General features: G+C 41.7%; 4 protein-coding genes across 6 annotated transcripts in view; 1 reads left to right on the top strand and 3 right to left on the bottom strand.

The window, feature by feature from the left end:
* Positions 1 to 1,755, bottom strand: part of cadps2 (Ca++-dependent secretion activator 2) — a 104,407-nt gene extending 102,652 nt beyond the window's left edge. Inside the window, exon 1 of one of the 3 annotated variants that reach the window (XM_025056111.1) lies at positions 993 to 1,755. In XM_025056111.1, the coding sequence (XP_024911879.1) occupies positions 993 to 1,337 (345 nt within the window). In that variant the 5' untranslated portion in view covers positions 1,338 to 1,755. The remainder of the gene's footprint in view (positions 1 to 992) is intronic. The other 2 variants (XM_025056112.1, XM_017033227.2) reach the window with 2 other exon arrangements.
* Positions 1,756 to 2,663: 908 nt separating this feature from the next.
* slc13a1 (solute carrier family 13 member 1) lies at positions 2,664 to 9,217 on the bottom strand. The gene is made up of 14 exons (XM_025056328.1): positions 8,728 to 9,217; positions 8,006 to 8,134; positions 6,900 to 7,036; positions 6,608 to 6,811; positions 6,196 to 6,328; positions 5,922 to 6,079; positions 5,704 to 5,823; positions 5,027 to 5,125; positions 4,834 to 4,935; positions 4,504 to 4,595; positions 4,176 to 4,270; positions 3,353 to 3,514; positions 2,941 to 3,078; positions 2,664 to 2,850 (listed from the first exon to the last, which is right to left on the bottom strand). The coding sequence occupies exons 1-14, from the start codon at positions 8,830 to 8,832 to the stop codon at positions 2,707 to 2,709; spliced, it is 1,818 nt and encodes a 605-aa protein (XP_024912096.1). The 5' UTR covers positions 8,833 to 9,217; the 3' UTR covers positions 2,664 to 2,706.
* A 368-nt stretch (positions 9,218 to 9,585) lies between these two features.
* iqub (IQ motif and ubiquitin domain containing) lies at positions 9,586 to 18,716 on the bottom strand. The gene is made up of 14 exons (XM_017033344.2): positions 18,263 to 18,716; positions 17,857 to 17,952; positions 17,465 to 17,608; positions 16,831 to 16,965; positions 16,145 to 16,312; positions 15,785 to 15,960; positions 12,726 to 12,881; positions 12,280 to 12,490; positions 12,027 to 12,202; positions 11,600 to 11,770; positions 11,249 to 11,425; positions 10,911 to 11,159; positions 10,633 to 10,818; positions 9,586 to 10,377 (listed from the first exon to the last, which is right to left on the bottom strand). Exons 1-14 carry the CDS (start codon positions 18,420 to 18,422, stop codon positions 10,183 to 10,185), a joined length of 2,400 nt encoding a protein of 799 aa, XP_016888833.2. The 5' UTR covers positions 18,423 to 18,716; the 3' UTR covers positions 9,586 to 10,182.
* Positions 18,717 to 22,409: 3,693 nt separating this feature from the next.
* LOC103379880 (ankyrin repeat and SOCS box protein 15-like) lies at positions 22,410 to 25,307 on the top strand. Its single transcript, XM_025056327.1, has 7 exons — positions 22,410 to 22,413; positions 22,523 to 22,681; positions 23,338 to 23,583; positions 23,815 to 23,986; positions 24,192 to 24,753; positions 24,861 to 25,038; positions 25,132 to 25,307. The coding sequence occupies exons 1-7, from the start codon at positions 22,410 to 22,412 to the stop codon at positions 25,305 to 25,307; spliced, it is 1,497 nt and encodes a 498-aa protein (XP_024912095.1).
* Positions 25,308 to 25,431: the final 124 nt, after the last annotated feature.

The following is a 25,431-nucleotide window of genomic DNA, read 5'->3' as shown; positions in this document are numbered from 1 at the left end:
AACTGGATCAAAACATTATCTTCCTGATTGATGTCAAAACTAAACACACACACACACACACACCTGTGCTGAATGGAAATAACCCCGCCTGTGTATTTGAACACCACGAGACACCCATTAACAATTCTCCATGCAGGATGAGAGAAATATTCTCCAGTTACATGTGTTAACCCTGGAGGTTTGTTAAAGGACACTCGAGGCTCCACACAGCTTTACATAGAAATGTGTTTTTTTCCTCAGTCTGACACTGACAGACACAGGAGAAACTGTCTGTCCAGTGGGCTGAGATTTAACACAGACAACGACCGTAGGTTCAGGAGAGTTCTGACAGGACATAAACAATAAACACCATGGTAAACCAGGCATAGTATTTGTTCATTTAGATTCAATCAGATTCAACATGGTACACTGGGAAATTATTTATTATATATGATATTATTATATTATAGTGGTATAATTACTTTAGTAATCAACTACCAATGAGCTGAATCCTGATTCTTCCTTTATTTAATGTGTAACGCCCATGGTTTCCGCACATGTCCAGACTACTTCTGGAGTTGCTTCTATTCAAGATGCACATTGAAAATACAAATAAACTAAAAGACTATACGTATTTTTAAGAACTGAATAACTAACAGTTTACGGGTGTTTTCAATTCGGCTATGACAGTAACATATTTAAAGAAACGTCTTTTAGCTTAATAACAATTGCAGCGGACGCCAAACGGACAATGTTTTGGTTCGTCCACGAAGTGGGAAAAAAACAAGAGAAGAAATTAGATTAATACATTTTGTTAAAAGTAGTCATTTGTGGTGGATACAACACGAGCCGTTTTTAAGTACATAACACTATTCAATGTCATCAAGAGTTTAATTGTTGTTGTTTTATATGCACACATTAGCCGATCAGGGGGTCAGTGGTAAATTGCCATATTTTCAATGGGCTTTCGCCATTCACCCACAGACAACAGGTGGTGTGTGCGGCTGGCTCACCTTTTGCTGCCGCCGGGCCATGTCAGTGGGCTGCTTGGCGTTGAACGGATAAGCAATGCATCTGAGCACAAACACATAAATCTGCAGTTTAATTTTCCTCTCCTCTTCCTCCTTCTGGATCCTCTCTCGCTCCTTCCTATCCTCCTCTTCACCTGCGCCGCTGTTGTCTTTCGCGCCTTTGCCAGGAGCGCCTCCAGGGGCGGCGGACTGTCGCAGCTGGCTGCCCGCTCGGCTGCTATTCACTCGTTTCCCCGACGGGGAGGCGCCCAGTTTTCCCGCAGCCTCCGGTGCAACTTCTTGGTCGGACTCCCCGCTAGAGTCTTCGCTGGAGGACGGGTCCAGCATGGTTCAACTCCGCTTCACTCCGACGGAGCAAACAGAAAGGTTCACCAGGTGTTTGAGCAGCACTTTGTTTGTTTTAGTCGACGTGGCGTTGACAGCTGCAGGTTAGACCTGTAGTCCTGCCCTGCCGCCGTGGTGCTGGTGGGTTTTGAGGTGGGCACAGGGTTCTTTGCTGTGGCGTTCGGGGCCGCCCGAGGGGGCGGGGTTTAACGGTAAAACCTGCCGGTTTTGGTCGCGCGCGTCGAACCATGTGTCGGAATGGCAACGCGCGTCGCCACCGCTGCTGCACCGAGAGCGCGCTTCTGCACACAGGTGAGAAACCTGTAGCTGCTGCCAAAGATAGTAGTACAGCGGAAGGACGTATCACTCTGCCGCTGATTATCCCCTGTGTCTGTTAGAATCAGGGGGAAGGTGGATCCCATTGCGTGTGCAGCCAGTGGTTTCTCAGTGCAGTGTTTATCTCACTTTTGACACAGATGCTCAGTTTTAAAAGACGACAAATAGTGAATGTTCCTAATTTTACTTATAAATTCCGGTTTAAAAAAAGTGGACAATAGAGCTATTTATGATGATAAAATTAAACCACCGCGTTATATACATTAACAGACCCTGAATTCATCAATATGTAAATTTAAGATATTTTTACAGCAACCAAATCATATATCCTGACGCCAGTCCTGGAACGTTGCATCATTTACATATTATTTAGAATAGTGGCAACATGTTTTCCATATGGCAGTTACTTTTATTTTGTAATTTCTCATTCGTCCACCCAGTGTCTTTTTACGTGCAAAACTCTGAACCCTTTTGGAAGAAAACTGACCAAGAAAACAACATTAATCATCAATATTGAATTATGAATACCGTAATAAAAGCATTTTTTGTATGCGTTTTCAGAAAATCTAACCATAATTGTGGTGGCCACTAGAGGTCAGTATTTTACTTGTACATTTTATCTGAAGTTGATATCGACGAAACAGCGGTGTCTCACCCACTTCATCTCTGCGATAAAATGGCTTTACTGTACCACACAAACTGGTGCGTGTGCGTGTATTTAATGCCCCCTGTGCACCGCGAATCAGTTTTTGATTATTAATGTTTTCTATTTTGACACAGATATTACAGAATGCTCATTTTAAAGTTAAATAACAGGATCAGACCACTGATAATTTAAAGTCTATCTATTGTCTATAGATGGAAACTAAATTTGAACTAAAACACATATTGAGTTTCCAGGAAAATAACAACACATTAACACTTACCTCACTGTCAAAGACTAAAGCGTAAGGTAAACAGGCTTATATTAAAATGTTTTTTATTAATCTGCTGAAATATTTTAAATGGAATAAATTAAAAAGACATTGTTCAAAGTTCAAGGTTGAGTGGAGTTCAAACTGGGAAGGACTGGTGCCCAGTCTGGGTAGGTGTCCAGAGAGAAGAGTGGAACTCCCCAAGTGGCCACAGCCAACATGACAGTAAGAACACCAAAGACGTTTACACCCAGCCCCGCTTTGACCTGCAGCCGTGACCAGAAACACAACACAGGAATAAAACAAATGTACATTTATTTTATTTATTATAACTGCCTAATAATCTTAGGACTTACCATGTCCATGATGCTGAAGTGTCCGTAGGCAAACACCACAGCATTGGGTGGGTTAGAGGACGGCAGTAGGAAGGAGAAAGATGTGCACAGAGTGGTGGGGATCAGGACGAACAGTGGGTTGACGTGGATGGCCTCTGCCTGAAGGAAAAAAATAAATAAAACATAGCGGTAACTTCTTGACTTCATTGGCAAATACTCATGTGCAATTGTTATGACTTTGAATCCATATTAAACATTCGGCCATTATGGATCAGTCACAAATAAAAGCAGATGTGAAACCCACGGTTACCTGCTGTTTTCTGTCTTTCTGTTCAGTAATGTTGATTTATCTCAATTAACTGATTAATCCCAATTAATCAGGATTGCTTAATGATATGTGGGCAGTACAGACATTTTCACAGCGTTGACCTACCAGTGGGGAGAGGATGGGGAGGAAGATGGTGGTGGTGGCAGCGTTGCTGGCCACCTCTGTTACTGTGGTGACCATGATGCAGGCAACGGTGATGGTGGCTAAAACTGGCAGTTCACCCAGAGGTGTCAGCAGCTCAGCCACCCACAGAGACAGCCCGGATTCCTGCAGATGCACGAACACCGCAGCATGACTGATGAGTCACGGGAAACGTTTGAACTCAAAGAGGTCGGTTTATTTTTCATTTTTATTAAGATTACGTTACATCAACATTAGAGAAACTCAGACGGCAGTGTCACACACGGGTCAATGGAATGACTTATTTATGCAGAAACAGCTTTTAATTACTAACAGTTTTGTGACTTTTTAACATGTGTTTGTCTTTAATGTTGTATTTTTTCTACTTCACTGATTTTATTTAATTTTATAATTGGTTCCTGTTGATCAACTTTAGCAGGGAGAGTGGTAATTGGTTCCTGTTGATCAACTTTAGCGGGTAGAGTGGTGCAGTGGTAATACCCCTGTCTTCCACCACAAGGCTCCAGGTCGAGATTATATTTTAAACGAGTGTGTGCCACAAATTGGGCAACTTAACCTAGGTTGGTTAAACAATCCTCATCCTGTGCCACAAATTGGGCAACTTAACCTAAAATGACAAAGTTTAGGTTGGTGAAACAATCCTCATCCAAAGATTCACAACAGACGTCTACAATGAGTTGAAAAATAAGTTTGAAACCTTCCATGTACACTTTTAAATATATTATGAATTTAAAAGAAATAAATTAACACAATAAAATATTTTGTTAGCATCTGAACACCACCCTACCTTAGCACCTTCAGCAAGTGCAAAGCCTCCACCCACCAGCAGGGCCACAGTCCAAGGCATCACGGCGTGGAATTCTTTCCAGGAGATCATAGCCTCTGCATGGACAGAGTGGAACATCCTTCCATAAACAACATTACAGAATCAATGTTTGTCCTGGTGTTTGTTCTTAATGATTGTTATCTAATATGTTATGTTATTCAATACACAATATATACTGGGAACTGCAGACATAACATTTAACAATATTTATTTCAATACGGAATTATTAGCAAACCGTGACATAAGTTACACATCTATGTAGGTAACGAGAGAGATTTAATGAAGTTACCGTATTGCTTGGACGGTCCGTAGGCAGGTATGAAGAAAAACAGGAGACCCAGCAGCAGAGCAACAGTAGCGTCAGTGATGTAGCCTGAATCACTGTAATGGGGCAAAAAGGAAGACAAATATACATTTTAGTTGGATTGAAATTAATATGTACTCAGTGTTAACACGCAGGGAAATATTAACTCCAACACAGTAGCATTCAATATGTAATAAGTCAAACTCATTTGATCACCTACAGTGACCTGATGTAAAAGAGGACAGCAATTTTAAATGGTTTTGCTGTTAGCAAGCAAGCTAAACATTTAAAGATATGATCTCAGATGAAACTCACTTGGAGAAGAGAGACGCCCAGCCTGGCACGAAACCTGGAGATCTGGTCAACCACAGAAGCACCATCAACACAAAGACAACCCCAGTCAGGATCTCCTGAGAGCTGGAGGACATAAATAGATCATATTCACAGTATATTAATGCATATCCATGTACAGAATGTTTACAGATGGATCAGTTGGATGAGTGATCACCTCATTGGTCCCAGTGACTTGTACTCTTCTTCTATGACCTTTCTTGCTGCCCTCTCTCGCTCTGTCTGCTCTCCTTTGCATCGCCAAAGAAAACTGAAACTTTGAGTATAAAAAAAAACAGACAATATTTTTCATTGACAAGTGGAAGGAAGATTTGCTTATTGTAAACACATATATACATATATATAAACCTTCCTTTCATCTTATCTAATCGTCAATTAAAATACAGTATATACTCCAGGTTTCTTAGGATCAGACAATCCAGGTGTGGTTTTACCTTTCACCTTTAATTACAGCATCAGTTACCTTATAAAGCAACATGGTAAATATGATAATCTGTCTTTTAGAATCACATCTAATCACATCAGTGACCTGTGTCATGTTCAGTGGGACTGCACCTTTTGAACTGTTTTATTATTTAGGATTCCTTGGGTGATATAAGAGGTTGTATATATTATCTCCAGGTTGGGAGGTTATGAGATGATGTAGTAAAACAGATCAGTTCATCAGTGTGGCCTCATACTGTACCGTATCTCCAACAAGGATTACACAAAGGAGTGACAAAAGCCTCAGACTAACTAAATGGAATTGTCAGGGTCAGACAGAGTGGAACACAGTCACATTGCAATAAACAGACAAGAAGGGATTAGTGCCAAAGACCGCGTGCAGGGACTCACTCTGAGCCAATGAAGAGCCAGTACAGCCATATCCATGTCAGCAGCAGCATGATAACAGCGATGGGCAGGCACAAGAGGAGCCACTTCCCAAAGTTAATGCAGTTGCAGTCTGGATAAATCCTAAAAGTAAAAAGTGAAGTTTGGAAAGAAATACTCTGTTGTGTGTTTTCCTTTTCTCTACATTCTGCCTAATGGAGCCCAGTAGGACACACACTCACTGGTTTAGGTACTCTGAGAAGATGAGGTTGGGTGAGGTTCCTGGCAGTGTGGTGATCCCACCGATGTTTGAGGCGTAGGCAACGCCGATGAACATGGCTTTGCAAATCATGAGATCCTGTCGACTCCTGCTGGGAGCTGTAGGTAAACTCAGGGCAGCCTGAATATACAACCAGGTAAAATAAATCACCAAAACTATTTTAATGGTTTAGCACCACTCAGTTCAAAGAGATGATACCATTTAGCATCATTTGTGTTTTGCAGCGGTTTTTGTACCTGAGCTTTGGCAGGTCGCTCCAGTGGCTGAATCTGAACACAAGTGCAAGCATTGGCAGGAACATCAGAACCTTTCATGTCACTGAGGAAACAGTGGACTGTATTATTGAAGTATAACAGGTAGACAGAGCAACTACAACAACAACAACAACACAGCAAATGTTTCTCACAAGATTCAAAAACAACAGAAAACTGTTACATACAGTACCTCGGAATTTCTGTTGTTTTTTCACCAGTTGCATGGTCACCAGTTTCTGCAGAAATGAAATAAAATCAGTTCAGAACTCATAGTAAATGTTGATGCTCGTTTTAACTAAGAACTACCTGTTAAAGCATACAGAACAACTGTGAGAAAATACTGACTGTGTTAAAGCATACAGAACAACTGTGAGAGTCGCTCAGAAATACTGACTACACAACAACAAATGACATGAAGTGAAGGCAGATACCATCTAGCTCTAGGTTGGGATTTTCTTCTCCAGTATAGTCCTCCTTTCTGGCCTTCAAAATCTGCTGAATTACAGCCTCCATAATTGGAATCACCATCGTAACTGCGGAGACGTTCTGGACCCACATAGAGATGAAGGCACAGCCCGACATGAAGCCCAGCATCAACCTAGGACCCCCAAAAAATGGCTGTTAAAAGGAGCATTGTCTACTCAGAAGATATTATCTGGCTGCACTGGAGAGAAGAGGATGCCTACCATGCCGGCTTGACTCCCACCATGGATACAAGTTTGAGAGCAATTCTGCGGTGGAGACCCCATTTCTCTATGGAGGTGGCGAGGCACATGACGCCAATGAGCAGGAAGTGAAAATCTTTAAAATACGTTCCCGCCACCTGACAGAGAGAGAGAGCGACAGAGTTGCCAGATCTGAAATTTAGAACCGTTGTACACGGTTGCGGTAAAACTATCGTAGTTGACAAAGAAAAAAACTCGGGGGAAAAAAATCACAAAGAAACTACAAATTGAAAAAGAACGCTTTTTTATGTGCGCGAAACCCTAGAAAACGTAATTAGACAGGAAGAAAAACAAAACGATGCGATAGCACAGTAGTAGCATTAACGGCTACCGCTGGCTACAAACGTGAAGAATAATACATGGGAAAATAAGATTAAAAAACGCAAAACAATATACAAGAAAAAGTTACTTAATAACAACTTAAATTTGAGTTCTACAAAACAACTCAAAAACTAAACACATAATATCCATTAACAATTCCATTACACTCACATACTTTAATTGATGGCAGTTGTGAGTAACATGTCATGGCCGCTGGCTGAGTTAACGATCCTCAGACATAAGTTGCCAACGGCAATCGTGAGCCATTACGTTCTCGTTGGTTGGACAAATGTAGGTGGTTAATGTTTTGTTTTTTGTTTTTTTACTTGACAGTGTTTCTAAAATACTCATACTTTATTATTTCCGAATGAATCAGCCTTCGTTTTATAACTGATGTCCGTGTGACTTCCTTTCTATCATGTCGTTTTTGTTATTATCCTTCTGCCTAAATGGTGCTGGTGACGTTCACAAAACATATTATTAACCATTATAGTCTTGTTCTCCAGAGAAAATATTTAAAAATAGACTTTGTAATTAAAGGACGCCTCACATTTGATCAGTTTAAGAAGTCCTGTGATGAATAAAAGTCTGTGGTCATTTGAGGTTGTACATAACACACCTGTAGGGGGAGCTCACTTTTTTTGTATATTGTATTATATACATACTCTATGTACTTAGTGTAACAGCAAAAAAGACCACCCTGTAAATGTAAAGTGTTACAGACATTGTAAATCATTTTTCCTTACGTGGGAAGATTTCATAATTCCAAACATGGGGAAGAGGACAGCAGGAAGCATGGCCGTCATGGACAAAGGGATGACCTCTGTCACCCAGTATGAGGCCATCCACAGTAACACAAATGCACATTCTGCTTCCTGCAAAAGAAAACACAGAGAATGTGTTTAAATAAAAGGACAAGGTCAAAGGATCAGAAAGAGAGCGATCTTTTCTTTCTTTCTTTCTTTCTTTCTTTTTTCATACTTTTTGTGCTGACTGGGCCCTTCTGTACAGGCTCTTTATTGTGTGATTTTGGCCCCTGAAACATTATTGCAAAGAATAGGAGTTCCCCATTATAACTAATTATTAGATGATGTTTTGTAGATTTTTTTTTTTTCAAATTAGTGGCTGGACTGCTGATTTTATAGATACATTTCTAATTAATTGATTTTTTTTTAATGCAGAAAAATCCAACTGGACTGATGATTTTATAGATACGTTTCTAATTAATTGATTTTTTTTTTTAATGCAGAAAAATCCAGCATCCAAATCTGAGAGTATGCATTAAAAATTGCAAAACCTTTTGATTAGTGTCTCTTGGCTGCTACCTTTTCTGAGGGCACAATAACACACTCAGACTTGACACAGGTTTCATGCCCTTCCTGGCACAAAGACACAGAGTCTCTACAGAACAATTGCAGTTTACCTGCAATTATAAAGTGTTTATCCTCGTGTTGTGAAGCACACTCACCTTTGTACCAACAACAACAGGAAGTGGAAGCAGCAGCAGAGGTGTGAGAACAATAAAGACAAGACCGCGGTACGTCCACAACCCCCTGCTCAGAGACTTCAACATTCTCCGCTCTCTCTCCGTTCTGTCCTCCTCTCCTGTGTTTCTTCTCCTCGTCTCTCCTCTTGGTTTTAGCCTCGGGGCTGTTTGAGCCGAGGGGGAGACTTTTAGAGCAGATGATGATTAACCTGGCAGTGGGATTACTGGAATTCAACATGAGGTTGGTCTCCTCTCCACGAACTCATATCTGCAGATACTTAATGTGTGTTGTCTTCTTATGACTCTTTATCTCTGAACTGATGGAATACGAGATAATTGTGTTTTTTTTTTAATTTATGGCCCTTCTGGGTCTGATGCACTAACGTGTTTCTCTCTGACGGAACATGTGTGTATATTTAAGATAATGACATTTTTACTATTGCTTTTTACATTTGTGTCGATATAAAACACTCTGTTGACCATCCACACGCCTCAGCCTATCTCAGAGCTGGTAGATTACTTTAACAAACAAGGCGTATGTCAAAACAAAATTCAAAGATCTTGGTGACAATGGTGACAATGGAATAAAAAAGAAATATGTTATTCAACATCGCATTCAATTACTTAGCTTTAATTAATGATAATTAGGCTAATAATAGTCAGAAGAAAAAAACATTTGATTGGTTTGATTGTTACAAATTGTATATACAATAAAATGAAATAAAAATAACCTGTTATCAAGTCTGGGCCGGATCATCCTCTGATTTTCAACCATCTGTTTTTGTAAATGACTGATGATGATAGAAAATTGCCGCTGTCATTTATAAAGGAGACTAAAGTAGTTTTTCCAAAACTGTTATTTATTACCACCATAACAAACCAGCCTGTTGCATGTGTATGACACCAAACAAAGGTAAATGATCAAACAATCTCTTCAATAAATTGTCTGAATAAATGTTTACATGAAAGAAAAACTTAGTTATAAATACATTACAATATTTAAAAACTTAATACAAAACCAAAAAACTATCCTGCAAACCTACAGACCTTACAATGTAAGAACTATGGTACGATCAAGTTGGGAACTTGGTCTCTTAACCCCCCCAACCCTCTCTCCCTTTTTGGACACACTGTCTGTTTTGATGCCCTACCGTTAATTCAATATCAGCTCATTTCTGTTAGAATTGAATAAGAATTGAAGTGAAAATTTAAATTCTAAATCCATTTTCGAACCATGTCATTGGTGTTGGAAATCTCAGCTTCTGTCATTTTTAATGATAATAATAATAATTTAATTAATAATTTAATCATCTTTTTAAAGTCTTGTATATAGTACATTCAAACATGGTTGAAAGTTTATAGATTCAAAGGATTTTAAATTTAAGACCACAGAGACAGAGAGACAGAGAGAGACAGAGAGAGAGAGCCTTTTCCTTCTCATTGTAAAGCGTCAGACCTGCCGTCACTGCTGTACTCAGAGGTGGAGGTTATCAGCTTGGACATGAACTGAGTTGCCCTGATGCCTGTGGGCTGATAGTCCAGGTACTCTGCAATGACAGGGTTCTGCCTGAAGTGGCGCCGTGCCAGCATGTGTTTGTACTCGATGCCGTGGATGAACGCTGCAGCGTACGCCTGACCACAGACCAACAGGGAAAACACAGAGGGGTTAATCTGCGGTTTCACCAGTTTCTTTTTAAGAGAATAACAACATCACATGAAAACAGGTGCTTTAAATGTCTATGGACCTTTTAGATCACGTGTCAAACTCAGGCTCGGGGGCCAAATCTGGCCTGCAGTGTAATTATATTTGGCCCACGAGATCATATCAAATGTGTACTACAGTCATAGAATATGAAATATATTTATTCAGTAGTTCAATGTCTTTACCTTGTGGACGTCCTTAATCTCCAGGTGAGCCGTGGACTCCTCTGTTGTCAGGAGAATGCAGTTCCACGGACTCCACTCTCTTTCACGGTTCCAGCGTATGAACCTCAGATCGTAGAGGTCTTTACTGCCGTTGAGTACCGAGCAGGACGCCCAGATCTTCTCCACCAGGTGCTGCACGTCCTCCACCTGTGAAATGACGCAGGTCGTTACTGACGTTTGCTACAAACACACACACAAAGAACAACTGCAGACAGTGGAGACGTGGTTCGGCTGACGACCTGCAGCAGGAAGGGGATCTTGGCGTCTTCGTTAAACTGCAGCTCGTTGGCTCTCAGTTTGCTCAGGATGTTCCTGTAGCAGAATAACTCTATGTGCCATCTCGCCATGTTGTCGAGTCTGTAGCAGTCTTGGCAGCGACCGCTCAGACGGGCGTTGGCGGCCAGGGTCACCTCAGTGGAACTTTTGTAGCAATGGCAGCTGATGCAGCGGAGAATCTGGTTTTTATCATGGGAGGATTTCGCCGGAGCCTACAGACAGATTTAAAGGAAGAGTGTTTTTGACATGAAACAGGAATCTGAAGCCCCAGAGTCTCAGACCGACAGGATCAGCATCTCACCTTGAGCAGCTTGGACACCTCAGGGTTAAACTCTGGTGTTTTGATATACTGAAGGAAAAGAGTGCAGATCCTGGTCCTGAGCCCCTCCAGTTTGGAACCTCTAACCCGTTTACTCATCAGGTCCATTTCTCTGTCTATCAACTGCACGATGTCCCGAGTCAGCCGACACTCGTGCTCCTGCAGGTTAGTCGTGTCAGAGGAAAAAATAGATACATGTATGAACAGTATATCAATATGCACCATGAGAGTTCTCCCAGCAGTCTAGGCCTAAGATGATATGACTGTGGTCGGAACAACAATAATAAAAAAAATGCAATAAAAACGAAACTTTCATGTCTGATTTTGTGGTACCTTGACGGTGCGTTTAAGAGTCATCAGGACGTGGCGCCTCTGCTCCTGGCTGGAAGAAGGCAGGATGACGTCATTGTACAGGTCTCGCAGCTCCCTGGCTCTGATGGTGTTCTGATTGTCCATCTCTATCATGCGGCCGTCAGCACCTCGCCACCGATGAGGAGCGGCGGACTAAAAATACACAAACAAAATAAAAATTTTGAGGTTGGCAAGTGAATGGCAATAATAAACTCCAAAAATATTGTCAATATTTTAAAAGCATAAACTTATAGAATAGAGGCCTTTTTTAAATTAATTTAGGGCGGGGCCAGGGCAACCCATGTTGGGGGGCTATATTCAAATGAGGTGTCCTAAATGTAATTGTTGGGGAGGGAAAAAAGACAGTGGGTGAGTAAGAAATTCCTGTTTGGGTTGGGTGACCTCTGACCTTATCTAGAAAGTTCTTGATGGCTTTTTCGTAGTTGTCTTTCTCCACAGCGATTCCGTGACGCTCTATGGTGGCGATCAACTGCGTCTCCTGCTCGAAAAGCATGCAGAGCGCCGCCTTCCTCTCGGCTCCTTGCAAGGAGGAGTTGATCCGCTGCTCCTCCTCACGCCTCCAGTCTGAAACACACGACTTCATCAGAACGGTCTCTCTCACACACACACACCTCATCTCACACACAGCCCGCTCCACGTACTCTCCAGAGCGTGGTAGAGCAGATTCAGATCTTCTTTTTTCTGCGGTCTTATCCAGTGTTGGTAGCGGTCTCTCAGCTGCTCCTCCTTCTCCTCTATCTTCCTCCGCTCCCGCAGCTCCATCCAGATCAGCCGTCGGTCTCGGGCCCTCCTCATCTCGTCCACCGTCTTCATGGCCATCCAGCGCCGTACGTGGGACTGCAGGCAGATCACCTGAGACAGACACGGGTCATTACAGCAGGAAGGTCTGCATACGTGAATATATCCTTCTGGAACACTCACCGCTTTATTAACAGAAGGTTAGATATAAGATACAATACTTTTCACACACACCAACAAACAAAATGTATTTGTTGTTATGTGTAAATAACATTTGTGCCTAAATCACTTATGACCACTTCATGCTGGAACAAAAATAAATAAAAAAAATTAAAGAATTCCCACTCACAGCCCTCAGCCTCCTGTCATGGTACTGTTCAGCAGTGATGTAGTTGCCGGGGGTGATGAACCTGTCATTCATACAAGAGCCATAGCAGCCAATCCTGGTGGTCTGTGTGGAGACTGTGATCGGCGTCTGCTGTACCTGAAGTTTCCCTGTCTGAGTCTGAGGAACACAGAAAAAAATAAATATATAATTTAACAGGGAAAGTGAAGGTTTCCTGTGGTGTTTTACATTTATTTGTCCACACTGTGGGAGCTCAAAAATACATTTCCTCCACAGGAGGCTTCAACTCCTGGTCAGACACTTCAGACCAGCCTGACTGAGCACAGGGACGGAAACAAGTTTCCAGATAACAAGCATGCCTTCACCATGTGTTGAAGAGACTGGAGAGTCAGCTGCCCTTCTTACCCCTTGGTTGTCTTTAACAAACCCCCTGCCCTTAGGTACGGGGTAGGTCGTCTCTGTCTCCAGCTCCTCTATTGTTTGCTCGGCCCTGAGGATTGTCTCTCTGAACTCCTGGTTCTCCAGGTACTTGTTCCTATGTGGCGTAAATGAAGCGCTTCTCCGTGGAAGCCCCAGCTGTGACAGACTCTTGGGGCTTTGCTGCGCACCAAAAGTGGGAAGACGCATCCTGGAGCCTGATTTCCCTCCAAAGATATCCCACGGGCCGTCTTGATCTGACGGACAGTAGCTGAACTCGCCGGAGTCCCTGAGAGGGGACGTGAAAGCACTCTTCCTGTCCATGGTTTGAGGACTGAGATAGAGAGTTAAAAACTAATAATGCAAGACAGAAAAAAGAAGGGGGGAAAGTTTGACGGTTTTTCTTCACTGGGTGGGAGTGTAGTGAGGAGTCCAAACAGTGGTGTCAGCAGCAGCAGCTCCTGTGTTGTACAGACCCAAACATTCTGCCCATTCAGACATGATGGCCCAGTTAACCTGAATATTGACTCCTAATATTTCAAACAGTTGACCTCCTCGGCAGCGCAGTACTCCACTGCACACAACATGGATTTTTATGTAGCCAAGGTTTTTGGCTTTGATGTTCACTGAGAGCCTTTGAAAATCCTGGTGATGTCATAGCAGTGCAGCTGCATTCACTGCTTAGTGAATTTGGTTAGAAATTCACTGCACAATTGAAAAAAAATATTATTTAATATAATTAATATAATATAAATAAAAATAAATCAATAAATATAATGTAATATAATAAATACAATTGAGAAAAATAATTTAGTTAAGGTTGAAAAGGTCATTCTAATCTATTCTACTCTATCATAGGGGTTAGGGCTAATCAGATAAAGGACAGGGCACAGATGAACGGAGGTGTAAAAGGTCTTCAGGTGTGAAATCTTCTGCCTGTGTCTGAGAAAAGGTGAACTTTCCTCCTTGCAGACGAGCTTTGACGTGAGCGTCTGTGCTGATGTGGATGAGTTTTTTAACTCAGAGAAGCAGGAAGACCGTGAACATCCGGAGACTGAATCGCAGAGGTTACAGACAGCTGGTCTCTAATTGAGAGTCACCAAAGAAGAAATGGCTGCTGAGTAACATTTTACATTTCCTGAGGATGTGACTGAGTGGTGATAATGGAGTAACCTTAAAAAAAAAGTCAAACATTTAATTATCGGTGACCTTTCAAAGACATCTTGTAACTAAGAGGATAGCGCTACTATTTTGTGGCTGTGGAGGAAACGGCACTTATTTTTATTCAATTATAATTTGTCCTTATCCACAGAGCACATTAATTACCCTGCATGCCTTAATTAAACGCTCACTGAATTTCTGAGTCTTAATCAAAACAGAGTCAACTTTTTTTTTCTCCCCCCGTTTGAGTTCTAAAGACATGCTGCTACAGATGGTCCGAGGATGTGGGCGGGACACTTTATGATTTTTAATGAAGCGACAGATGCAACATGTAAAACAGTCAACATTTTGACTTTTGACAGCAGCCAAGTGGAAACGCAGACAGGAAGCACTCAAACTCAGACTGCAGGATTGACCCTTCTGACCTGCCTGGAAGACGTTTAATTAGGAGACTACGAATCACAACGAAGTTCCACCAACCACTAGAAAAAAACCCTAAAACTTATGCTTAAATAAACAGAATACTGTGGTGTAATTGGTGCAACCTGTTTTTGTGACGCTCTCGTTTCAAACCAGTATCTAATGACTGAATTTCACACTTAGAAATAAACAGGAAACACATTCTGGAGCTTCTGCTGTGCATAAATCAATTAATCATGATTAATTATGATCAACCAACAGATCTAAGTACGTATGACAAAAATAGAGTTGTATATTGATTGAGCACAAAGACAGGATCCAGTAGGTTAGAAAATAGGAAACACTCTGACCAAGAGGAAACTCTGAATGGTAGTGTGTTTCAATATAGGGTTCCCTAAAGGAGGGGTGTACCCCAGCCTTGACCAATGACCACTGGGATTGGCAGATGGGCGCATAGATGAATGGATGCATGAATGAATGGATGAATGGATGGTTGGGCCGAATAATGTACAAAATTATTTTTTTTTAAAAATGTAATTCAAATTTTCTTTCTGAATTTTCTTTCTAAAAATACAAACATCTGTGTTTATTTATGCTTAGCAGAGATCACAGATCACTAAAATACTGTTATATATATTAAAAATTGTCAATATATACCACAAAAACATATATATATATAGTATATATATACATATACAAATATGTATATATATACTATATATTTGTGTAAAATCCCTGTCCATAGCAGAGCAGTCATCTGTGTGATTATTTATCATAATGTCCAGTTTAAGAACCCCATCTCTTCCCTACATCCCTTTTTCCACCTCTCTAATTAGACTGCTTCATTTGCTGGAGTGTCATGTTCTGCCTCATGCCTGTGTGTGATGTCCCTTTGCGATAATGAGTGACCTTTAAATCCACCTCACCCACCACAGCTCATCTCCCCTGCTTGTTCTACTCAGTTTTTTTTTTAATCTTTTCTTTTCACCGGATTCAGTCGTCACTTTTTTCTGCCTGACGTCTCTTTTTCTTCTGTGCTTTTCTGGACACCCTGTCACCTTCACCTGAGTTTCACGGCTGAAGCGGTCGACACCTCTGTCTGGTCTCTTCTTAGGCAGTGTCTGGACGGCAGCGTGGTGGAACTCCCTCCCTGTCAGTCGGTGTCTGAAGCCTCCCATGAAGGCCTTCCGCTGGGCACGACACTGGATCTCTACCACCACCTCCCGGAAACCTCCGTCATCTGAGAAATAGGTTGACCTCGGAGTTAGCGATGGTTAAGCTAGTTGGCTGATTTGACATGTTTTATGATGATGTCTTTGTCAAGCGTTGACTTGTGTGTTGCTTTAATAGACCAAGACCATCTCCGCACTCCGCGGTTCTCACAGTGTCTGCTAAGTGTCTGCCAATGTTGTGTTTGTCTCCACCTGTTGGTACTCTGACGGTGATGAAGTCCGGCATGTTGTCCTGCTCTGGGGGGTGGAGGGGTCGGAGCGGGTGGCTGGTGGGGTCGGTGGAACTCATCTCGAGTCTTGTAGAACTGTGAGGACGGACGCCGAGCTCCATCAGGCTCCACTGGTCCTGCAGAACTTTCCCTGGAAAAAAAAACAACAGAATGACAGTTTTTTTCAACAACTTCCCCAGTATAGGATCAATGAAGTACAAATTATAATAATAATAATAATTATTATTATTGTTGTTGTTATAATTATTATTCTTTAATGGAAGTTTGAATAATAAATTTTACCACAGACTGTGTACATGTCACAGACTGGTACTTTCAGTACTTTCTCAGTATTTTCAAAGTACATCTATTCTTTAATGGAAGTTTGAATAATAACTTTTACCACAGACTGTGTACATTAGAGTACACTTGTGTTAATGGAACACATTACAAAAACACCAGCTTAAATAAAAACACCCTTTTCTTGAAAAGCTGGGCTACTCAGTTCCTAATGTTCAACTGTTAAATTCCTACCTGGAAACCTGCAAACAATTCTATTCCAACCCTGTGAGTTCATGAGAAATCGCATCCGTTCCTCAGAATGCAGTCATGAATTCATGAATCTTATAATCATTAAACCTTCTGTAAGTGTTGCTCAGACAGACTCACCATCCAGAGAGATCTGCAGAACCTCCACAGGAACCCTGAGCTCCGAGGACAGGTGACACTTGAGCTCCTGAATGCTCAGACCGATGACAAAGGCCACCGTCATCACATGACCCTCGGGCACCAGCACCACTTTTACTGCAGTTGCATTACACACAACACAAAAGAGCAGAATTATTCTTATAGTCACAGCGAAACACATACAGATGTAATGGAAACATATATATATATATATATATAATTATTTTCTTTTTTTCTATAGAGCTCAGTGAGTCACACAATGATTGACTTTTTTCTCTTCAGAGTTATTGGTGGCCACTTTGTGTAAGTTCTGTGTCAGCTTACCTGTCAAACCAGTCAATGTGGGTTGATTATAACAGGCTATGTTTTTTTTCTATATTGTTTTTATTTATATGTAGAACTTTAATGCAGATATTGTACTGAAGGTTCTTCTGTAAAATTATTATAATATTTTTTTTTAAAAAATCGGTTCACACAAAGTTTAATGCAGATATTGTACTGAAGGTTCTGTAAAATTATTATAATTTTTTTTTAAATCTGTTCACACAAAGTAAAAAAATATGACTTGAAACTGTACTTTATTTGGTAGAAGATATGTTGGGGTTTTTTTTCTCACCTGTCGCTGTGGAGTTTCCAACATTTTCTTCAGTGGTCTGAACGGTGTCTGCAATCTGCTTGTCATCATCAGGCAGAACGGTCTGACTCTCAGCTCCATCATCATCATCATCATCATCATCATCATCTACCTCCTCCTGTTCACCTGTACAGTCCACACAGTCTCAGTAGATGCTCTGATTGGTCAAAAAGACCCAGGAAATGGGTCGTTCAACACTAACAGGTCACATTATCACAAAAACCAAATCTGAACGAGGCTAAAGAAGTACCTCTGTTAAATAAACCACTCGGATGAGTTGGTTTTTTTCCCCCTCCTTAAGTCATTATTTATATTTGAAGCTTTGGATTTTATTTTACTGTGCATTAATACTGAAAAGTTTAAAATAATCTCACCACATTCTTCTGCGTCTTTGTCTTCAGTTTGTGTCTCTCCCTCTGGCTTGTCATCATCAGTCTGAGTTTCAGCCTCTTCCACCTTATTTATCACATCTGTATAATTTAAAAAGACATTTTAAAAAAGATTTAAAATCGCTCTCATCTTTTACTCGCTCAACAAAGTCATATATACGAGAATTAATATTTTTTTTGTCTGTTATTGTTTCCTCCGAACGGAAAAAACAACAGCCCCGTTCGTTCAGTAAAGAAAACAGAAGAAGTGGGGTTTTTATATATATATTAAATAATATTTCCTTATCAGTTCGCCCTAATCCTGCTCTTCGTTATTTTAATGGACACTTTCGACATATTTTTTTGTCCCACAAACCTGAGTTGTGTACATCCAGGCCTTCAGTCGACTCACCTGTGGTGGTGGTGGTGATAATGGCTGCGTCATGTTTTTCTTCCCTGTCGTCTTCCGGTTCTTGTTCTCTCTCTGGCTGCTCCTCCGCACCTCCTCCACCTGGACGTGGACTTCTGCTCTTCATTTCCTCCCCGTTTTCCCCCTCTCTCTGTCTCATCATTGGGCCTTCACTTACCGGCACAATGTCTCGCTGTTAGCCGGTGTTCTTTAGCCTCCACGCTGGGGCTAAACGGGTTCCTTCAATCCGCTAAAAACACCGTGAATTCAAATCAACAGCATCAACATTTAACCTTTAGTTTTTCATTTTTCACTTTACTTTTATTCAGCCTTTCAGAGTTCACGCAGCTACGACTCTCAGCTTCAAGTTTACAACCGTTGCCCTGGAAACGCATCCAGGGTCGATTTAATCAGGGGCGTAGCGAAAAAAATCGGGGACAAGGACATAGCGACCCCCCCCCAATCCTCTTGTCACAATGTACACAGCTAAGTCAGCTAATGCAGAAGTTTTTTCAAACTTACAACCGAAAAGTAAATATGTGTTCAAGTGAAAGTGATTTCCACTCATTTTTGGGGGTTTAAATCAACCGTGGCTGATGTTGGGCAAAAAGTTTGATAAATTTAAACTTTAAAAATGAAAAAGGCTCCATGTGGTACACACTGGATTCGACCGATCACCTCACAGACTGACAGGAACACAGTTAATAAAACCCATTTCAAGCCAAATTACAAATTATTCCTGTGTCCAAAATATAAAATATTGAATATTGAAAACAAACTGCACCGTTATGTTGACTTTAAATAAATAAAAGCACTTGCAAAATTGTTATAAGGAACATTCACCTTTAATAAAAATGAAAATTTACAGAAAACAGCCTTTAGACCTGATGTAGTGGGAACAGTCCTGCTACAGCGTGTCCTATTTGTCCATAATCTAACATCTTTAAACAATGACAGTCAAACAATGAGTCCTATTTTAGTCACGTTACGGCCTCACTGTAGACAAGGACAATATGGGAGCTTTAGATTGAGCTGTTTCAGTCTGGGAAACAGAGGAGGCGACTCGGTGGCCGTACGTAAAGCTCTAGTAATCTGTCGTTGGACATCTGCTGGATTCCCAGAGATCACACAGCCAGCAGTTTAAACCTGTCACACACGGCTCCACGTTTACAGATGGTCCCAGTTTGGTCTTCTTCACAGTGGTGGTCTGATGGTCCAGTTACAGCAGCAGGGCTGTTTACATGTTGCTATGACAACAGTGTTCCATGTTAGCTCCTGCAGCATTTAGTTACAATAGCCTTATAGGTTAGCAACATTTTGTACGAGTTAGTAGCCGGTTATCTTTGGCAGATCTGAATAGCGAATATGTACATTTTCAGTGGTACAGAAATAGCAGATACTGGTACACTAGAGGAGTGCCCTCTAGTGGCTGTTAGTGGGAAGATAAGTCCCACCTGACTATAAGTGGCAAACCCAACCAAAAGATGGGGAAAAAAGTTCCATTTATAGTCTGGAAAATACGGTTTATATACAGAACTGGAGTGTGAAAATAATGGTTGCCTTTAGTAAAAAAAAAATCTTTTTGTATTATTTTACTAGTTCACTCAAAGTGGACAACAGTGTCGACACTGGCACCCAGGTACTTATGCAGCCTGACAACTAAAAAACTCTGTGTTAATCAGTAAATCTGAATCAACCAGACAAACAACTAAAGCCACAGCAATTACAAAAAGTTCTCAGGCAACACTACACACCGACAGCCTCACAAAGAGCGACCGAGAGCCTGGATTAGAGAGAGGACACAGACCTCCGCTGCTGCCCTCGGTCAACCGTCCACACAGAGCAGAGCGGGAGATGAATAGAGATGATTGAATTCTCTTCTTTTCCACAAAGCCGTTCATATTGAACTGGTCGGCTGCATGAGTCCTTGTCATAAGCCCCCCCACTTATTCTCACCAAACAGGCCAAAGACCTGGCTTAGTTCATACAATAGTCCATGTAACCAGGCTATATTTATGACCATCAGGCCAGGTGCTGGCACACACACACACACGGACACACAGTTCTTCCTCGCTGTTAGTGTCTGTGGGTGGAGCTAACTGACATCGTAGTGTAGGACGTACCTCCATATAAAACCACGAGAAGATGCTGAGGGCAGACTGACCGCACGGGCGTGACATTTTTACGTTTCAGGTATTTCACATGAAGGAACACATTCAAGGCTGGGACGGTTGGGTCGGAAATGGGATTTCTGTGGCTGATGGATATTTAGTTCATCTGTGATCAAGGAATTTTTCTTCATCCTGCAAAGCAGCTGGACAGAAACGTAAACATCTGTAGGTCTGCAGCCTCCCACTGATCATTTCTAATTCATTAATCTTTATACAGACTTTCAACTTATGGATTTATTTTGTAAATTAAAAAATGATCGAGTTGAACCTGCTTTTTTTGCAGCACGATGAACACCTACGATGAGTACGGGGAGGAGGAGCTCAATGACTACAACATCCAGCTGACCATTCAGGAATCCAGCCAGGAGGCTTTTCTCAAATCTGCCGACAGGCATGTATTAAAAAGACTAAACCCGGCCCAAACCAATTACCATGAAACCCGGCTCACCCTCCTGTGTTTCCTCAGTTTAGACGCAGTGACGGATGAAAATCTGAGAGTCCTGGCTGCCATCGAGCAAGGTGGGTGTCACATCACACCTGACAACCTGTAACACGTCCACAGGGATTTGTCTTTGGAGTCTGGCAGCCACAGTGTCAGGGTCAGCAGCTGTAGGTGACAGTAGCCGAGCCGAGTTGAGTGGTTGGCATTCAGACAGACAGATGATAAACAGAGATAATGACATAAAAACCAGCAGGTGATGGATGTTGTTTCTTGTTTTTGTGTAAAACACATCTGCTGCCGTGTCATTCCTGTAATGACCAGGTGAGGCATCAGTGCTCAGGGAGATGCTGAGACATACCTTCGCCTTCAGGGAGTTGGACGGTCATGGTTGGCTTCCACTCCACCGAGCTGCAGCTCAGCCAGTACTGGAGGTTCTGGAGACTGTTCTGAGATGTAAGTACATCGGATTTGAGGTCATTTTTATTAATAATAAAGCTGCCACATGGGGGAGCTATTGATATATTGAGCATATACAAGTTTAATAAATGATGATAGTAATGATAGCGATAAAAAAGTTATCGCAGTGAACAATGAATATTAATTCAAATTAAAGAGTTGCTTTTTGATCTACAACAAATATTTCACAACAAGCAAATTAGTGACAAGAATACATTCGAGTATAATAATTAGAGTAAAAAGAGTTTAATACGGCTGTAACACAAGTTATATTTTTTTTATTTCTTTCTCATTTTAATGAGTTAAATGCACTTCAACCCAGAATAATAAAATTAAATGTTACCCTAACAAGCAGGATTTTTATTTTTAATCGCAGATGATTTGTGTCTATGCAAACAACTGATCCAGAAATACTTCTTTGCAGATTTTAATTAGCGTCGTACCGCCTCACAGGAAGTGGTCTGAATTCCACAGCTCTCACATACCCACCGTCTCCAGTCCCGTCTTGGCGTAGTATGGCCAATTTATTCTCCTTACACAAACAGTTATTGTGGGTGGAACACTGTAAATAACATGGCACAGGAAGTAACAACCTGAGTGTGTAAACACTGGAACTATGAAGACGTTTTATTGTAAAAAAAAAAAAAAAAACTTAACCATAACTGCAACCTCCCCCAATAAAAGCCTGTACTGGTTACTATTAATGAACTTAAACTGAATCAGAGAGGCTCGACTTTAAATAAGGTTTGAATGATTTCGAACCCAAAATTAGTTAAAAAGATAGCACAAACCATTGTTTTTCCATCTTCAAATGACCAATTATATTATTTTTTATTTTGAAGAAAGCAAATGAAAATTTAAAAAAAGTCTTCCATCGTGTATCATTTAGCATGCCTGCCTTGCCTTGAGCAAAGGGTCCTGGGTGCAATTCCCAGTTGAAACCAAATACTTAGTTCAAATTATTAATATTATTATTAGTAGTAGTCATGGACCAGACATAAGGGACTCAAACCGCCTTCTCTGCCTGAGAAAAAACCCAGTGACCTCCGTCTCTGGTCATCCCACACACCGGTCAGGAATGATGGGTGGTCTATACACAAAGGTTAGCACGGCCGTCAGGCTGCTCTGCGCTCCCAGAACGCACAGGGCCACCTCCTCCCCGTGTGCTGTTTGTTTCGTGTTTGTCCGTGGCAGGTCAGGGAGTGAGTGTGGAGGAGAGAACAGCGGTGGGTGGAGAGACAGCGCTGACGCTGGCAGTCAAAGCCGGACTGACACAGAATGTGAAGAGCCTGCTGGAACACGGAGCCTCTCCTCACAACACCAACAACAAGAATGAGTCACCGCTGCTGCTGGGTAAATCACTGACGTTGGCACCGTAGGAGTCAAAAAAAAAGTGATTGTGGCTGAGTCAGTGGGAAGTGAATAGCAGTAAGTTCAAGGTTCAAGTCAACCTGGATACCAGTGATTCCCAGAACACAAGAAGCCATAAATGTCCACCCATAGATGACATGGTCTGCAGTTACACTGGAAATTCTAGTCTTGACGACTGATGCAACACTGGAGTTCTGTTTCTCTCCTTCAATCATAGCATAGCAGCTGTTTTCAGTCTCATTTTTTAGTTTACATCTTATGGGCATGGCTTTTCAAGGCATTTCAGTTGAAAAACAACCCCATAATCTGCCTTTTGGGTGATGAATTAATCTAACACTCATGGAGTCACAAGAGTCACAAGAAATGTTGGAATTTTTTTAATTAATTCATTTGTGTTTTAAATCCTTTTTTGAAGCTGCTGGTTTTAAGCACTTGTGTTAATGACACACAAGTTAAGTTTTGTCAAAACCTTCTGCGATGTTTGTCTTCACTGGCAATAATAATAATTAAGATCCCATTTAGAGGAAAACCAATAATAAAGAAGAGCAAGTAACAGATCTTTGATCACATACTATGGTATACTATGGTATGCGTATCAAAATCTTTAACCTTAACCTAGTTTTCTCCTCACCCTGCAGCAGTGAAGGTTGGCTCTGTTCAAATCACACACGCTCTGGTGGCCCATGGTACATGGGTGGAGCAGGTCTGCCAGAAGAGGTGGACGGCGATGCACGAGGCGGCCAAAGTCGGCAACGCTGACATCCTGATGCTGCTGCTGAGGAACGGTGGGCGGGTCAACCAGAAGGACGTGGCAGGAGTGACGCCGCTGGCCGTGGCCGCGGAGCGCGGACATTTCCACATCATGGAGATTCTGCTGAGCTGTGGTGAGTCTGAGAAGAGGAGGGACAAACCTGTTGTTTGTTATGCATGGATCGGTGGTAGGCAATGATGACCCACGCACAAAGGTCAAAGGTCAAGTTGACATCTGTATCTAACTTATAACTAATACATTTTTTAAATCCATTCTTTCCATGTGTGCATTTTTTAATGGTCTGTTTCTGATTCTTCTCCTCATCTAAACACCTCTAAATGGTTTATTCATCCTCCGAGCTCAGGAAGCAGAGTGAACTCTCAGGCCTGTAATGGTGAAAGTGTGCTTCTGGACGCAGCTGGATCAGGAAACACCGCCTGTGTCAAACTGCTGCTGGACAATGGAGCCAACGCCAACCTCCCCAGCATCACTGGTCTCCTGCCAATACACAAGGCAGCTTACGCTGGACACTCTGAGTGAGCTCTTTGAATGAATCGTTATCCTCCGATAATGAAAACCTGAAAACACAATGCCTGTTTCGCAAAATGATGTGTGCTCTAAAATTACCAGGCCTATATCAGTATCGATTGATTCCAAATACTTGTATTAGTTAAAATTGTGATTACTTACATTATCAGATGAATAAAGATGATATAATCTGTGTTCTTTTTTCTCATAAAGTGCTGTAAAGATGCTGATACCTGTGACTACAAAGAAAGCCATTAAAGAAGCAGGACAGAGCCCCGTCCACTCTGCGGCAGAGGGTGGACAGACACGCTGCTTGCAGCTGCTGCTGGCTCACGGCTATGATGTCAATTATCGCATGTCCACCAGGAACTCTGAGAATTACTGTGACATGAGAAAGAGTGCTTTGTACTTCACTGTCTCCAATGGAAACGTGGACTGCACCAAAATACTACTGGCAGCTGGAGCAAAAACTGACCTGGACCCGCTCTGCTGCCTCCTGGTGGCGGTCAGGTCCGGACGCTATGATTTAGTGAAACTGCTTCTGGCTGCCAAAGCAGATGTGAACTGTTACTTTACAGTAGTGAGCGACACAGTGTTTCCTACAGCTCTGCAGTACTGCCTGAAGGACGAGGTGATGATGAGGCTGCTGCTGAACAGCGGCTACAGGGCGGAGAGCTGCTTCTGCTGTCACCACGACAAGGGCTTTGATGCTGTTGATGGTGCACTGGGGAAAATCCCTGTGAGTGGCATGTTAATCATTTTTTCATTATTTTTGTGATAGATTTTGTAACACATATTATACATTCAAATTATTCAGTGACGACCCCATCACCCAAACTGCATTTAAAAAATCAACCCTATCACCAAAGACACAAATGACCTTGTGAATGTCCGTCTCCTTCACAGTTCTGTGAGATCATGTGTCTGTCGTGTCTCCTTCATCTGTCGGGGAACGTGGTCCGGATCCTGTTGGACTACGTCGGCCTTGTCCACGTCTGCTCCAAACTTAGGCTCATTCTGGAGCGACAGAGAGAGTGGCCTGAAATATATGAAATCCTCGGTGAGTAATCACGTGATCACACAAACATACAGTCAGGTGTTTAAGGTACCATTCAATTTACATTTTTCTGTTTAAAAATGATCGGCTCTGCAGACAGTCCTCGCTCGCTCAGGCACCTCTGTCGACTGGAGATCAGAAGACGTTTGACCCTGAAGAAGCTCAATAATCCTGAAATCCTGAACTCTCTCAATTTTCCTCCAAGACTGAAGAGCTTCATACTGTACAAGGAGCTTGACCTTTACGGCCAGGGTTGTGAATGCGATGCGTAAAGATCAGAAAATCCTTGCTCTGGATTTAACATCTTTGAGAGTTTTGGAATATATATCTTTTATTTTCTTAATGATTTATCTTATTTTTTATAACAGGTTTTATATAATTTTTGTTTTTTTTTTT

This window comes from Cynoglossus semilaevis, chromosome 6 (genome assembly GCF_000523025.1).
Source record: "Cynoglossus semilaevis isolate Cse_v1.0 chromosome 6, Cse_v1.0, whole genome shotgun sequence".
Taxonomy (NCBI): domain Eukaryota; kingdom Metazoa; phylum Chordata; class Actinopteri; order Pleuronectiformes; family Cynoglossidae; genus Cynoglossus; species Cynoglossus semilaevis.
This window is presented reverse-complemented; position numbering and strand designations above follow the sequence as displayed.